At 42.9% G+C, this 14,311-nt stretch overlaps 1 protein-coding gene across 1 annotated transcript in view; it reads left to right on the top strand.

Annotated features, from left to right (window-relative positions):
* Nucleotides 1–8,042: 8,042 nt before the first annotated feature.
* LOC148326388 (solute carrier family 22 member 23-like) overlaps nucleotides 8,043–14,311 on the top strand; it is a 30,907-nt gene continuing 24,638 nt past the window's right edge. The window contains exon 1 of the mRNA XM_088311162.1: nucleotides 8,043–8,543. Coding sequence (XP_088167288.1) covers nucleotides 8,088–8,543 — 456 coding nt within the window. The 5' untranslated portion in view covers nucleotides 8,043–8,087. The remainder of the gene's footprint in view (nucleotides 8,544–14,311) is intronic.

The raw sequence follows: 14,311 nt of genomic DNA, 5'->3' as shown, positions 1-14,311 counted from the left end.
AAATACATTTCCCAGAATTTTTTTTTCAACATTTGAATGCAATACAGTACCCTAGGAATGTATTTGTGACTTCTTAGCACACAAAATAGTTTCCCATTGCATAGTACTGACAGGGGGTGGGGGGGTTCACTGGTCAGACATATTTGCTGCAAGCTAAATTCTGACAGCATAATTTTAACTGAACTGACAAAAAAGTCTTGCAAAACAAAGCAACAAAAAATGCTAAATCAGCTAAAACTGAAACCCCACAAAAAATCCCCTTACAAGTAGGTCTTTTTTCTGAATTTTTTAATCATTCATGGAGCCAACAAAATCAAACTTTTTTTTTAGTCGGGCCATGGATGCATAATAGCTTGCTACTCCAAATTTGTTGCATCACTGTTGTTAAGGCTCCTTGCATGCTCAAACATTTTTAGACCTGAAAAAAGCGATGAAATTATCAAATCCTGCAAGTATCGAATGCATTAATCATGTGTTTTGCTTTTTCTGTTCTGCTTTTCTTTCCAATGACACAAAGCGGAATATAATGACGATAACCATAGAACAGGGAATTGAACGTGAAACTGTGATTTATCAGAATTAAAATTCTTTAACGTTTTACCGCCCTAAATTCACATTTTAACACGTTTCAAACTTTCATCAACGTGTTTGTGTTTAACCAGAGTGCTCCAAATGTCATGATGATTTATTTCTGTGTTTGATACGTCATACAGAGTTTATGCAAACACAAATTTCCTGTGGGGTGACTTTTCCATTGACACCAATTAAAAGCAGCAGCAACAACAGTGGGAAACAAAATCAAATTGATAAGCGGTGGTTGCGTAAAGAATGTGTCGTCCCAGGTTCAACATTCTTGAGGTTGCGAGGAGGTCCATTTGAGAAAGTGGCGAGTGTTGAAAATCCAGTGACACTTACGACCAGCCCTTCCCTTCCGTCTGGCTGTGCGCTCTCACGCTGCCTAATTGCACCGTTTGCATGCGGCCACATGCAGGTAGGCGTGTCGGCTCCAGTGAAAGGCAAGTGAGGAGTGCAAGGGTGGGTCTGCATGCATGCATGCATCAAACTAAAGTGTTGAGAAAGTGACCAATTGCTGCACACGTGCGTTCGTGCTTGCAGAGTGTGAGGGGCCGCCTGGGACGTAATTCACGATGACCTCATACACACAAATGAAATCCTCTCACAAAAAAAGCAATCCGTTGGCTATACGCAAGATAACTCAATGCGCTTGACGTAATTAAAAGCACAACCAAACGAGGTAAAGACGTTTAAAAGAAAAGTAAATAAATAAAAGTAGCTTACTAAAATGACTAACAGAATTCGTGCGTGACAGTGTTTGCATTGTTCGAGTGGAAAAAACCTGTGAGAGGATTTCCTTGGTTTGTGAGAGAGTGTGTCTGTCGTGTAATTGTGTGCATTTCACGATGCTGTGTGAGAGAGTTTAAGTAGAGGAAGAAAACTCCGTTGTGTTTTGAGAGTAGTTTAATGTGTAGGTGATTTTTTGGGGGGGAAAATGTGTGTGAGAATGTTAAGTAATTCATTATTGTTTATGACAGCATTCCAGTAGTTTATATGAGAGCATTTTTCTAACTGAGAAAATGTTTCAGTTGTGAGCATGAGAGTTGCAGATCACGGGCAGTGTGAGATTCTTTAAGTCATGTATAAAATCAAAAAAAAAATCAGCAGCATGTGTGAGAACGTTAAAGTTGTGGTGTAAGCAAAAACAAATAAGTGAGAGGCATTTCAGTGGTGTGCATGAGAGTGCTTCACTTGTGAGCGTGAGAGCAATTTAGTCGTACTTCTGAGAGTGTTTCTGTAGCATATGAGAAAAAAATTGGTGCTTATTTTAAAAAAATTACTTTTTTTCTAGCGATTTTTTGGTTTTTAAGTTTCACCTATAAAAGCTTGCGCAATACAAATTTTACCATGCGTTTGTCATTTAAAGCTATGACCAAATCACCATTTGCTGAATCCAACCCAAATATCCCAAAATATATTCCTATATTCAGGGGTGCACCGAAGTGGTGCGCTGGTGCGCGTGAGCGCTGGAAATTGAATTTGAATTACGCTCTCTGTGCTTTCGTGCACTAAGAATAAGTCAGGCCAGCCTCAATTCCATCGTGTCCCCATAAAATGTCTGCAGAGAGAGCAAAAGACAGCGTGCCCTGCGGCTTTACAAATGGTGATCTATCGCCAACGGCAGCGTCCCGTCGTAAACGTGTGGGAAAGAAAGGAGGGGAGGCATGGCCGTGCATAAAAAGTCAACGTTCTCAACAAAACCAACACCCGGAGGTGGAATTCTGCCCTCGTCTTCCCCCAGCGTGTGTGAGTGTGTGTGTTTCGTCTCAGCGACAGCGTAATCTCCATTTCCAAATAATTGATGACAGTCTGTTATAAACCACCATATCTGGAAAGGCCAGTCTCAGGCTGAACACACCCACCGGCTGGGACACACCCAACATTTTTTCCTTTCTGAGCTCAGGTGTTTTTTTTTGTTGTTGTTGTTGTGTGTTTTTTTTTGTTTTTTTTAATAATCCAAAGCAAACTTGACTGAGCTTGTACGAGAACTCTGGCAAACGTGGAACGAACAACATCGGCGCGGCCAGTGAACTTTGCTGCATTTTTCAAGGCTTGTGTTGCCGGGAATGAACGTCACAAAATTGCCACGAAAAATCTCACGATTGAAAAATGAACCTCCCTCCGTTTGTGTGATTCTTCCCGTGCATGATAAGAATCTGTTTCGGAAAACATTATTAATGGATTTGAGGTAATACGTAAGAAAATAGCGCAGAGCTGCTGGGGGTGGGAGGGGCGGGGGCGGACGGGGGGTAAATATTTAACCCGGTGTTTGCTTTGTCATCCGTCGTGGTTCGCTCCGGTTTTGCAAGCCTGTAAGGAGTCACAACGCAACGTTGTGACACATGCTGCGTCCAACACAACACTTGCTTGACTCCTCCATGTTACAATTCGCAATGACTCTGACACCGCCTTGTGAGACGTCATGACCTCATTTCCAGACACCAGTGCTGACATGATCTGCTGAGTCGACATCCACTAAAAAAAAAAATAAAAAAATATATAATATTGTGGCAGTTGAAATAAGCACACACGACTGACTGTGAACACGTCTTTATTCCAAGACTGCCAACAACAGAATAACGCACAATCACAAATTCGCGCCAACAAACATTAACATGAATACGCCCCCAAACGGGATGCCTGCTGGGTGAGAGGCATGGTCCTAATGTCCGCCACAATATCTATATAATAAGCCGACGTTGACGTGATGTCATTTGTCACGTCCTCATTTCACTTGACAAGCCCAAAAGTGTCAGTCGTGACGAATCGCCTTTTTGGATGGTGAACTTGCATTTTGCACGCGGGTTGCACTTCTGTAGTTCTGGGTTTGAATCTTTACTTTGGATTCCTTCGTCACATATTTTCCGAGTTGCAATGTGTTTGTTGTGGCGGCGCGTTCGAATGGCGGAACGTCTGCGTCACAATTGAGATGTGGCGGGTTTGAATCTCACTTTCCAGAAAACTTGCTTTCGGCTTCATTGACGACACTTTTTGATTCATATAATTTCACTTGACACAATGACAAAATATTGTGACTCAAGACCTTTTTTTCTTTTGCCAGTGTGTCAAACTGCCATTCCCTGAGGAGGACTTACTCAATGTCATTTTTATTTATTTATTTATTTATTTATTTTTTACTAAAGTATTGGTAGCTAGTATCGACACCCTCGACAAGTACTCGATACCATAAAACAATAACGTTGTAGGTCCAATATGATACCTGATATGAGTACTCGCCCATCCCTACTTTTTTTACCGGCATGAATACTGATGTATTTACTGTTCGGCTTTTTCATTTGACTTTTTTTTTATTTATTTATTTATCTTTGTCAGAGACGGGCAGATGACGTGTGTGAGTGAAACTATAGAAGCAAAAATGACTTACTGCACCACAGGAAAGAATCTTTTTTGTTGTACTAAGATAAGATAAGAAATCTTTAACTGTATTCATGAAAACCTTTTCAAAATTCTGATTTTAAATCCTCCATTTGATGGTCATCATGCTGTTTGGCATCAAAATAATTGCTAGTATAGTTCCTCCGCATGCGGTTAAATATTCAAGTTGGAGGGAAAAAAATTCAGTTTATTTTCCGTTTATCTCAGAGAAGATAAACAGTCGGCACTATTTGCTATGGTGTGAATTTAATTACATGCTCATAAACACACACACACACGCACACGCACACGCACACACACACACACACACACAAACAAACTATACAATAGAGATTAATGTGAACCTGCCAAAGCAATATATTACATGATACTTTATGAGTATATCAGCTGGACTTTGAATCTCTATTTTTTGTGCCCAGCGCAAGTCGAGCACAAAGTGCATTCTAACTGTGAGCATCGCTAAAGTTTTCGTTCTTTTGGCATAATCGTAGATAGACACGGGTAAAAATTGGCATTTGCGCCGTTGTGGGAGTGAGCAGAGCCGACTTGATTCCCGGCCAATCTAAGCAATTCCCTTTAAATTCAGCGTTACGTGACGTGCACCACAACTTCGATCGGGTTTCACCTGGTCTCGAGCCTAGTCTCCTTTCTGTCACCAAATTTTTGGGTGCGGCAGTGGCGTCTAATAAAAATTTTTAAAAAAAACAACCAAAAAAAAAACGCCCTTGGAACGCCGTCTGCCAAATTCCCAAACACGGTCGACTAAACTAGTCTCCGCAGGAAAATGAAGATGCACCACTTTTTTGTTGCCACGTTGAGCGCACGTGCGCTTGTCAACCAAAATGGGGCCAGTGTGCTTTGCTCTCTTTATCTCACATTAGCACGGACAGTCAAATGCTAATACCAGCATAGATTTTGGCTTCCTGATATCATACTCACTACTACAGACACACCTCAGAGGTTTTTTTGTTTTTCAATCTTTTGTGTATTACACGCGTCGAGCCGGTTTAAGAGTCACAACCAGACTCTCTCTCTCTCTCTCTCTCTCTCTCTCTCTCTCCCTCTCTCTCTCTCTCTCTCTCTCTCTCTCTCTCTCTCTCTCTCTCTCTCTCTCTCTCTCTCTCTCTCTCTCTCTCTCTCTCTCTCTTCTCTCTCTCGAAAACACACACATACACTCTGAGTCACTCCATGGCACAGGCCAGGGCGGCTCCTGACACACCTGCTTTAGTTGCTAGGGAGGAGAAGAATCCCGGTTCGAACGGCAACAAACAGCACACAAGCGGGGGACGTAAATGCAGGCATGACGGTTGACTGGTTTCTGTTGGAGCACAGCCAGGTGTTTTACTTTCAAGTGTACGCGTCAGCTTGCTCTGGAGGGTGTGTTTGCATTGAAAGAAGGTTATAATGTCTTTTTAATTGTTTCTCCACTTCAAAGGGAGTTATAGAGCAGTTTGCTTGGATTGGATTTAATGAGTGCACACAAAGCATGTATAGTTTGTGATAAAAACTGCTCAATGCTGCATTTTGAAAATTTCCAAAGACACTGAACGCTAACAAAAGAGAAGTGAGTTACTCCAAACTTCCTGCAGGGAGCACTAATGTGTAAGGAAACATCTCTCTTTTTTGTTGTTTTTTTAACCCTGAGCTGCCTCATATTCCCCAACACTTTTTGAACCCTAAAGTTAAACATTATCTATAAAACTTTGATATGAAATTCTGTAAACTTTAAATAATAACATCAATCTTTTAGTCAGAACAATTGGAGCTTTAAAAGCTTCGACAATAAGGTGATCGTCGTATGTAATGACGCATCATGGCCACAAGGGGGAAGCATTGCTATACACAAACGCTCTCATATGGTTTGTTCAACGTACTTCATTGGACAAGTGGGGGTGGGTAAAATATCAACACCATGTGTAATTTATTGCCTTTTTACGCTGCCATGTTTTATTTTTGTCATAATTATTATACTAATCGATGAAAATCACTGTTTAAAAGCCGACTCTTGTTGGCATGCTTTAGACGCCATTCACGAGTTATGCCTTCCAGCATGTTTACTTAGTTACAACCTCTTAGATTATTGTTTGATGTATTTACCCTGCAAATAACTCTATTTCAATTAATGTAAGTCCAAGATGTAATAAAATAAAACTAAAATGTTTTGTTTATTGCATATTGCAACCTTAATGAGTCCAAACATTACGTTTTGGCAACCTTGCATAAAGCCACAAGCCACATGTTATAAAACGTCAACTAAAAATATATGACATAATAAATTATAACTTAGCTGAAAAATCATCGATCCATTTTGGGGTTTTGCCTCATGTGCACTTTTCTCCTTTTTTTTTATATGGTCCAAGATGGAAGACAAACCTCAAATGAATTATACATATACAGTAAATGTATCGCTTCATTAAGGACTTTATTTTAAAAAGATAAAATATATACTTGACATTTTCAACCACGAATTTGATTTGTTATCATCCACGGAAAATGAATGTTGTTCAGTTCCTTCTTCTCCACATACAATCCACTTACTTAGCTACAGTCACACAATAGAATAAGTTCCGATACAAGAACTGAATTGAAAATTGTGCCTTGACAGAGATAATTCCATCCACCTTTGAGGTTCCAACTTACTAAACAGCGCAGTCGAAACAACATCTACATAATTCTAAAACTATAAGAATTGGGAGACAAGTTCATGCCAGATTGTCATGTCACATTTTGACCTCTTGTTGCCAAGCAGAAGAGAGACAGTCAGCAGAAACTGGATCGCTCAGGAAATTACTCGCAAAACGCCCTGTAAGAATTTCTAAACAAATTCATGGCAGTTCATGTTTCCTGCGCCCATGTGACCGATTTGTTTGGTCTCCTGTTGCTTGGCAGAAGTCACTGAGCAATCAATGGTGCCCCAAAGCCCGATGAAAAATGGAAAGGATTGCCCATTTTATCGCACTCCAAACGTTTAGTTAGTTTCAACGTGTTGGTCAGTCCGGACATCATTTTGGTAGACAGCAGTCGGTACCTTCCAAAAAGACCTTTTCCCGACTGTTGTCATGGCAACAGAGGAAGCTGATCCTTCTTCTGCAGACCAAACTTTTCCTATGAGTTTAACGTGGCATCTCAGGAAAACCGGGACATTCTTTTCATACATCCATTATATGAGCCGCCTCTCCTCACAGGTGTCACAGTCGATCCCAGCAGTCTTTGGGCAGTAGGCGGGGTACACCCTGAACTGGTTGCCAGCCAATCGCAGGTTGAATACGACGAACAACCACTCACGCTCACAATCCCGCCTCGGGACAATTTAGAGCATCCCATCAACCTACCATGCATGTCTTTGGAATGTGGAGAAAATATAATATAATATAATGTAATGTAATGTAATATAAGAGAGAAAGAATACATAGAGAGAGAGAGAGAGAGAGAGAGAGAGAGAGAGAGATACACTATACACTAATTGTTGCTCTTCCGGGCCGGCCTTGGCCCTATCTCACGCGAAAAACGGGGGCTCATGGTTCCGTAAACAAAGACAAAATCACTGACATCAACAACATTATGAGACCAAGTGCGTTTGTCGTTAGGTGCTAAATATTAAATTCCCATGATTCTGATTATGTTTGATGACCACCAATTCGCAAAGTGCAATCTGGTTGACTGAAAGAGGAGGACGTCCCAAATGAGCAGCCATGTTAGGTGAGTCCGCCTCTGCACGCGGCTTCATGCTCAGGTGTGTTAGTGGCCTCTCACTTCCGGGAGCTCGAGCACCGGCACCGACACAATGGACCGTCCGACGCGGGGGAGGGTCGTCATATAGTTGGTGGACCGCAGCCTCTGTGTCGTAAATACACACTGGCGGCAAAGGAAGAAGTGTTTCCCGACAACAGAAGAGTCCACTTGGTGTGGCTCCCCCGTCGGAGCTGAGCGCATTGACGCATTGTGGAGTCGATAGGGTGGGGGGGAGGCGGGGGAGGTGGAGGCGACGGGCAAGGAGGAGGGGGAGGAGGAGGAGGAGGTGGTGGTGTTCGTAGTGGTGGTGTTGGAGGGGGGCGCGCACTGCAACCCCTCCTTCCCGAACACAAACCGAGGAGGCATCTACCGGCGGAAGCGCGATGGCCGACACCGACGACCATCAACCGGAGAACGGCTTCGTGTCCCCCGAGAGCACGTCGTCGTCACCGGGTCCGCTGACGCGCATCGACGGCGCGGTCTTGCCTTTCCTCGGCGGTTTCGGGAAGTACCAGAAACAGCTGATCCTGCTCACATGGATCCCGGCGCTCTTCATCGGATTCAGCCAGCACTCGGACAATTTCCTCCTCGCCCAGCCCAACAACACATGCATCCAGCCCTTGGCGAACACCACCGCTTCCAGCAGCACCACCACGGCGGCCACCACGACCCCAGCCGGGGGAAACGTGACGTGGGCCCGCTCCTGGGCGTCGGGGGGCCCCCAGAACGCGAGCGGGCGGGCTGCTGGCGTCAACAACGACACGGGAGACACGCAGTGCCTGTGCAACGCTTGGACCTTTGAGCTGCACACCGGCCTTGTGCAGAACGTTGTCACGAAGGTAAGCTGTTCATTCATTCATTCTTTCATTCTGCACAAGAGGGAGGGGGGGTTCCCCCCATAGGGTTTCTGTGCCTGAACACCTGCTTCATTTCCATGTTTCGCTCCCTATGAGTGTCCCCCAAAGCATCCTCTATTTTAGCCCTCTTTGACAACAGTCCCATTTTTATTATCGTGACCCTTGCCGTCACCTTCCTGACAGGCTTGGTGGAATTTGCTGGTGGTGGCGGCTCACCAAAAAGACATAATAGACAGGAGTCGTTTGATTTGGGGCAAAGGTCTTTAGTACGCACGCTCTGGAATAATGCAACCCCTGACCAAACACCCCCCCCCCCTACACACACACACCCACACACACCATCATCACCTCTGCCCACGAGCTGCCCTGTGACTAAACCGCATATTCCTACACGTCACATTCTTGTCAGATTGTTGATCGTATAAACGAGCATCGCTGTAATTTCCGCTTATCTGCACAACAATTTAAAAAAATTTGTGTGTAAAATGACCATGATCGGATACCGTAATCAAATCTTCGACACGCGCCCTACAAGGAGAATCAATGGAGATGAAAGTGCAATTTGATTAGCTCACAGCTGCCGGCAGACAAGAGGAACTTATCCAGATTGTGCAAATTAATGCCGGTTGAGTTTTGCCGGCTTATCGGCGCGCACGCAGTCTGATGTGAAGCCAAGCTTTGAAGCGTCTCCGAATGAATGGTGGTTGGGGTACCCTGGGCTTGTGTCCGCTGCGGTGCCAACAGCCCATCTGCTTATCTCCAATAATGTCTGATTTAAATAAAGCAAACACCAGTGACGCAGGACCAAAGTGAGCAGTCGTTGATCAAATCTTGTGGTCAGAATGATTGATTTACTCAAAACGTACAATTTATAATTTTTTTTGTCTACCTTTTTGCCCATTTTGATATGATAAATATGAGCCCCCCCCTTTTTGTGGCCTATCTGGTAACAGTTGCAAACATGTTTTTACTGTGGTGAATGACTTGTAAGGCACAAAAAGTTTCCTCAGTTGGTGTCAAGGAAGTGACACCTCTGCGTCTTCTGTATTTGTGTTGTCTTTGCATAATCACCGAGAATGTCATGTTGATGCCACGACAAGCCTGACTGGTCAGTAAGCGCCTCAACCATGCAAGTCAACCTTGTGACAAGGTCATGGTGGGGAGAGATCAAATGAGTGTGAGCGTCAACCTGGTGCTGAATGTGCGCTTTCTATGCGTTGTACTACACTACTCTGGTCATGCCACATTTTTATTGCTAGACAGAATTTGGAGATCACGCTCAGGTGTTCCCATTGGGGGGAAAAAACAAAATGGCCGTTTTGTCCACCGGGCTTTTGAAGATTCCGACAACCCCAAAATATCGATTGGAATTGATTTTCCTTTTTTCGATTCACAAAACTAAACATCGATACTTTTAATAACGTCTTTTCCCCGATAAATTTACGTGATGTCACGATATCTTGGAACGACTCGAAAGTTGCGTCTCAAAACAAAATGGCGGAACCAGTGAAATCAGCGGCAACGAGGATGGAGGCAGATTATTTATTGTTTTGATCAGGTCATGAGAAATAAAACGTTCATGATTCATGTAACTGTTAGTATTAATATTTTTACTAGTTATGACAAGAAATTCTGACTCAGCAGCATTGCTTCTTCTGAGAAAGCCTTACGAAAGTAAGATTCGCACTGCGTGAAATCCTTGATTGAATCGAAAATCAAACCTAGTGAATCGAGAATCGAATCGGGCCCTCAAATTACCCAAACCTAATTGTGAGATGAATTTGTATTTTTTTTTTGTCTTTGTTTTGTGAGATACTGTATTTGCATGACTTCCTGTTTGTTCTTATAACACATTTTTGAATGGCCTTTTGTTGCTAGGCAGAATTCACTGAGCAAAGTCATTGAATTCCTACATGGAAAAAAAAGATGGTCCATGCCAGTCATTGCCTCTGAGCTGTTTTTGAAAGATCTTGTGATGAATGCCATTGCTCATGCCGCCCTAAAGTGAGGAGCCTCTCCCACTTGTGCTCCACCTTGTGTGCATTGCCACATGTTCCCGTCTCCAAGTGCCGGTAGATAAAATAGGATGTGGCACAGCAGCAGGAACTGATGACTCTGCATTTGTGCTTGTGTTTGGACTGCGTGGTCACAATTGAGTTCAGCTATCCGTGATACTGTGGAAGTAAGGCAAGTGTCAACACTGGCCTAACGCACGCACGCACGCACCATGTGACTTGAACCTTATGATCTTGTGTGAATAACATGAGGCCACGCTGTACTAGGCATTGACGTGCTGAAATGTGATCATTCAACCAGAATTAAGGGTTTTTAAAATTTTTTTTTTTTACTCACTGATAGTCTCTGAATATAATTTGGGAATTTTTGTATATTCAGATTTTCTTGTGCCAGTCAGTTCTTTTATCAATTTGAAAAAGTCTACTCACGACTGACGCTTTTCAGTGTGCAGGTCAATTCATCGTAATGTAATGTGAAGATTTCCATTTTGGCTTCTCGCGATTTTAAAAACATTCTGATTGAAGAAAAACGATGAATGTGCAGAACGGCGTGGTGCGTTTGGAAATTGTCCATGTTGTGAAAGTACCCTGAATGCAACGTATTGCTTGTGCAGCAAGCGGGTGACGTTATGCGATCCGTTTGGAAAACGTCGCTAGCGCTAACGCTAACGTCAATGTAAAATCCGATTGACTTGCTAATTATAAACTGCGGGAGCTGCTTTCATTTATTTTTAATTTTTTTCTTCCCTCTTACTTAAGTATATTCTTCTTTTAATTTGCTTCTATTTAAATTGTTTCTTGTTCTTTCATCACATTGAGGAACATCCACGCATTTTCATATTATATGGCATGAATACGATCCCAGAGGAGCAAGGTTAGCCCGGTAAACATAGATCAGCAAATGACAACATAGCGCAGGAAAGGTTTGAGATGTAGCGGAATGAAACTGCAAGAGGCTTACATTTCGCATGCTCTTCACAAGGCCAGTTTGTATTTGAGAAATCGAATAAAGTTCAAGAGCGCGACGTTCAATATGTCGAGATGGCTCGTCGTGAGGCTGTGATAGTGACAAGATATACGTAAGGAGCTGAGTTTCGATGAGTAATCATTTTATTTATTGTGATTTCAATATGAATTTTTCCATATTCACCCATCCCTACTGGCTGATACCGAGTTTTGTGAACTGCTGCATGGAGCTATATGACCTTTGAACCTCTGCCATCTTATATCGGACATCACCCAAAAATAATTTGGTTCATCCCTAGATATGAGACCTAACCTTGACCATGTTGTGTTGATTTTAATTATTATTATTATTTTTTTTTTTGACAATAATTCGAAATGCTTACATTTTATTCCCTTGGCGGGTGTACTCCTTGCCACGTTTCATGACTCGCTCCGTTCAAGTCCGCGCTTTGAGTCGCATTTACAAGAGGTGGCAAAGTATCTAAAGTGGTGCACGCGGAGACCCGCTCTAATTGAGTCAAAGCCGTCCTCAGGGTCCATCTTAATTGGACTGAGCCTCCGAAATGAGAATGTATCATTACCCTGGTGTGTAACCGACCCTTCTCGGCTCACACTTGGAGTCTAAAACATGAGCATCGCAGGTCCGACTCCGGTGTGGGTGGGTGTGATAAGGCAGAGCGTTACGTAAAAAGCGGCCGGGGCCTCAGATGTGAAAGATGATACTGTAGGATGAACACCCATGACGTGAGGAGGCCCTCTTTGCACCGTGTCCATTTGATTCTGTTTAGCCAGCTGCTCCCCCCAGCCCCCCCCCCCCCTCACTCCCCCCCCCCCTCCTGATCAGTGTAGGACACTTTGAAACACACTCAGCTGTAAAAAGGAGATGACCCCCGCCCCCTCCGCCTACCAGCCACTCAGGGTGCACCCGGCGGTGTCAACGGGGCCGCAGATAAAACTTTAGATGAAGACCCGGCGTAACAGCTTTTGTTTCTGATAAATGCTGAGAACATTTGGAGAGGCGGGGTAGGATTACATCATGCGTTGCTTAAGTTCGGCGCTCAGGGTGGGACGCCATATCGCACGGCACATTTGACATGGCCTCATGATTGCAACATTTCAGGGTACACGGCTAGGGAAAAAAAATTGTTTTTCAATGACTAGCATAATGGGAGAACATTTTATTTTTGCATTAAAGTGTTATGTTTTTACTAAATATTATCGTTAATTATTTGGTATTGCTTATTGATTAAACAAAGCGACAACAATTACGCAATTTCACACGCGAGGTATTAATGTAACACTCACCGACCTTTTTTTTTGGAAGTGATCCAGTGACTCGTTCATTGTCATTGTTTTCCAAAATAATAAATTATTAATTTCCGTAAATATTTTGAGACAGACAATGGCTCTAATCGATTATTTGATTTTTTTTCATTTATTTATTTATTTAAAAATGTATTTCTGATGTAAAAAAAAAAAAAGATTTTTGTGATTAATTAGTTAAAAAAATTAATCACTTCACAGCACTAATATTGATATCTTTTATAACTGTACTATAATTATCGTTTGCCAAATCTGCAAGAATATATCATTATTTTTTTTAATACATTGATATACATTTTGGTTTTTCAAATATGTGTTGGGTCGTTCAGAAAATCCAATGTCCATTTTTTTTTGCATGGGGTAGAGCTTAACACACTGGAGTTTGCTGATTGGTTGAGAGAGAACTGTCACTTCCTTGTCACAGCAGGAATGGAACGAGGAGACAAAAGGCGCCGTTTTTCTCCAACAAAGCTTGCCTTCTTCTTGTTACAAACATCATTGACATGCCGAGAAGAAAAGAACATGCCATGCCCGTCTTCTTTGTTGAATTCATTATTTGCACACGCTATCACGCCGCTCTGAGGTCATGTGATTAACTCTGCTCAAACCAGATCGGCCTTTACCGTTCCAATTAAACCAGCCCAGGTGAAACGATTGCACATTCTGACGTCTATATCCGTCAATGGCAGTGAATGAGTTAATTGACTAAAAAGTGGTCACGACAATAGTTAGTTGGATGGATTTTTCGGGTGTACCTAAAGAAGTGACCGGTGACCGGCCAGAGTTTTTTTTCCCTCACTGCCGCGGTAGAATTAAAGAAAAGTGAAGCACGGATTCTCATTTCTCTCTCTCACTGGCTTTCCTTTTTGACTTGATAGTGTCTTTAAGCCCCTCTCTGTACGCCCACCACTTCACAGCATTTTCCACCCATGGGTGAGGTAAAACTTGGAAGGGTCTGATTATCATTGTTGCTAGGCAGTAACTATGCAGCAGCCTCTCGCTTGCTCTCGCTATCTTTTCTCCACGCGTTTCTTTCTAACCGTCTCCTCAAACTGTTGTCTTCTTGTCATTCTTTTTATCAACGCGTTCCTTTTCTTTGTGTTCAGATCTGCTGTTCACATATCGTGCGTTATGTATTTTATTTATTTGATTTAGCCTGTGCGACTCTTTTATTAGAGTTCCTCCCCCTCCCCCTCTCCACACCTTTGAAACATCCTCCCACGACTTGAAAGTTCAGCAGGTTCACAAAAGAGCGGCTCCAATTGTCAAGCGCTGCCTGAGCATTGATGTGCTCTTTCGTTGTGACTTGGTCTTACGAGACAATATTTTGCGAGTGAGCTTCGGTTGTGCCGTTGCTGGAGAGAAATGGAAAAAGGAATTAAGTTAGTGTAAATGATGTCGTCACTTTTGGGCAAGGTGAGCCACTGTCACACTTCCGGCTGTTAA

The sequence above is a fragment of the Idiotropiscis lumnitzeri genome, chromosome 12, assembly GCF_059441095.1.
Source record: "Idiotropiscis lumnitzeri isolate Australia: NSW breed Sydney's pygmy pipehorse chromosome 12, RoL_Ilum_1.0, whole genome shotgun sequence".
NCBI lineage: Eukaryota > Metazoa > Chordata > Actinopteri > Syngnathiformes > Syngnathidae > Idiotropiscis > Idiotropiscis lumnitzeri.
The sequence above is the reverse complement of the archived record's forward strand: the minus strand, read 5'-3'. Positions and strand labels throughout refer to the sequence as shown.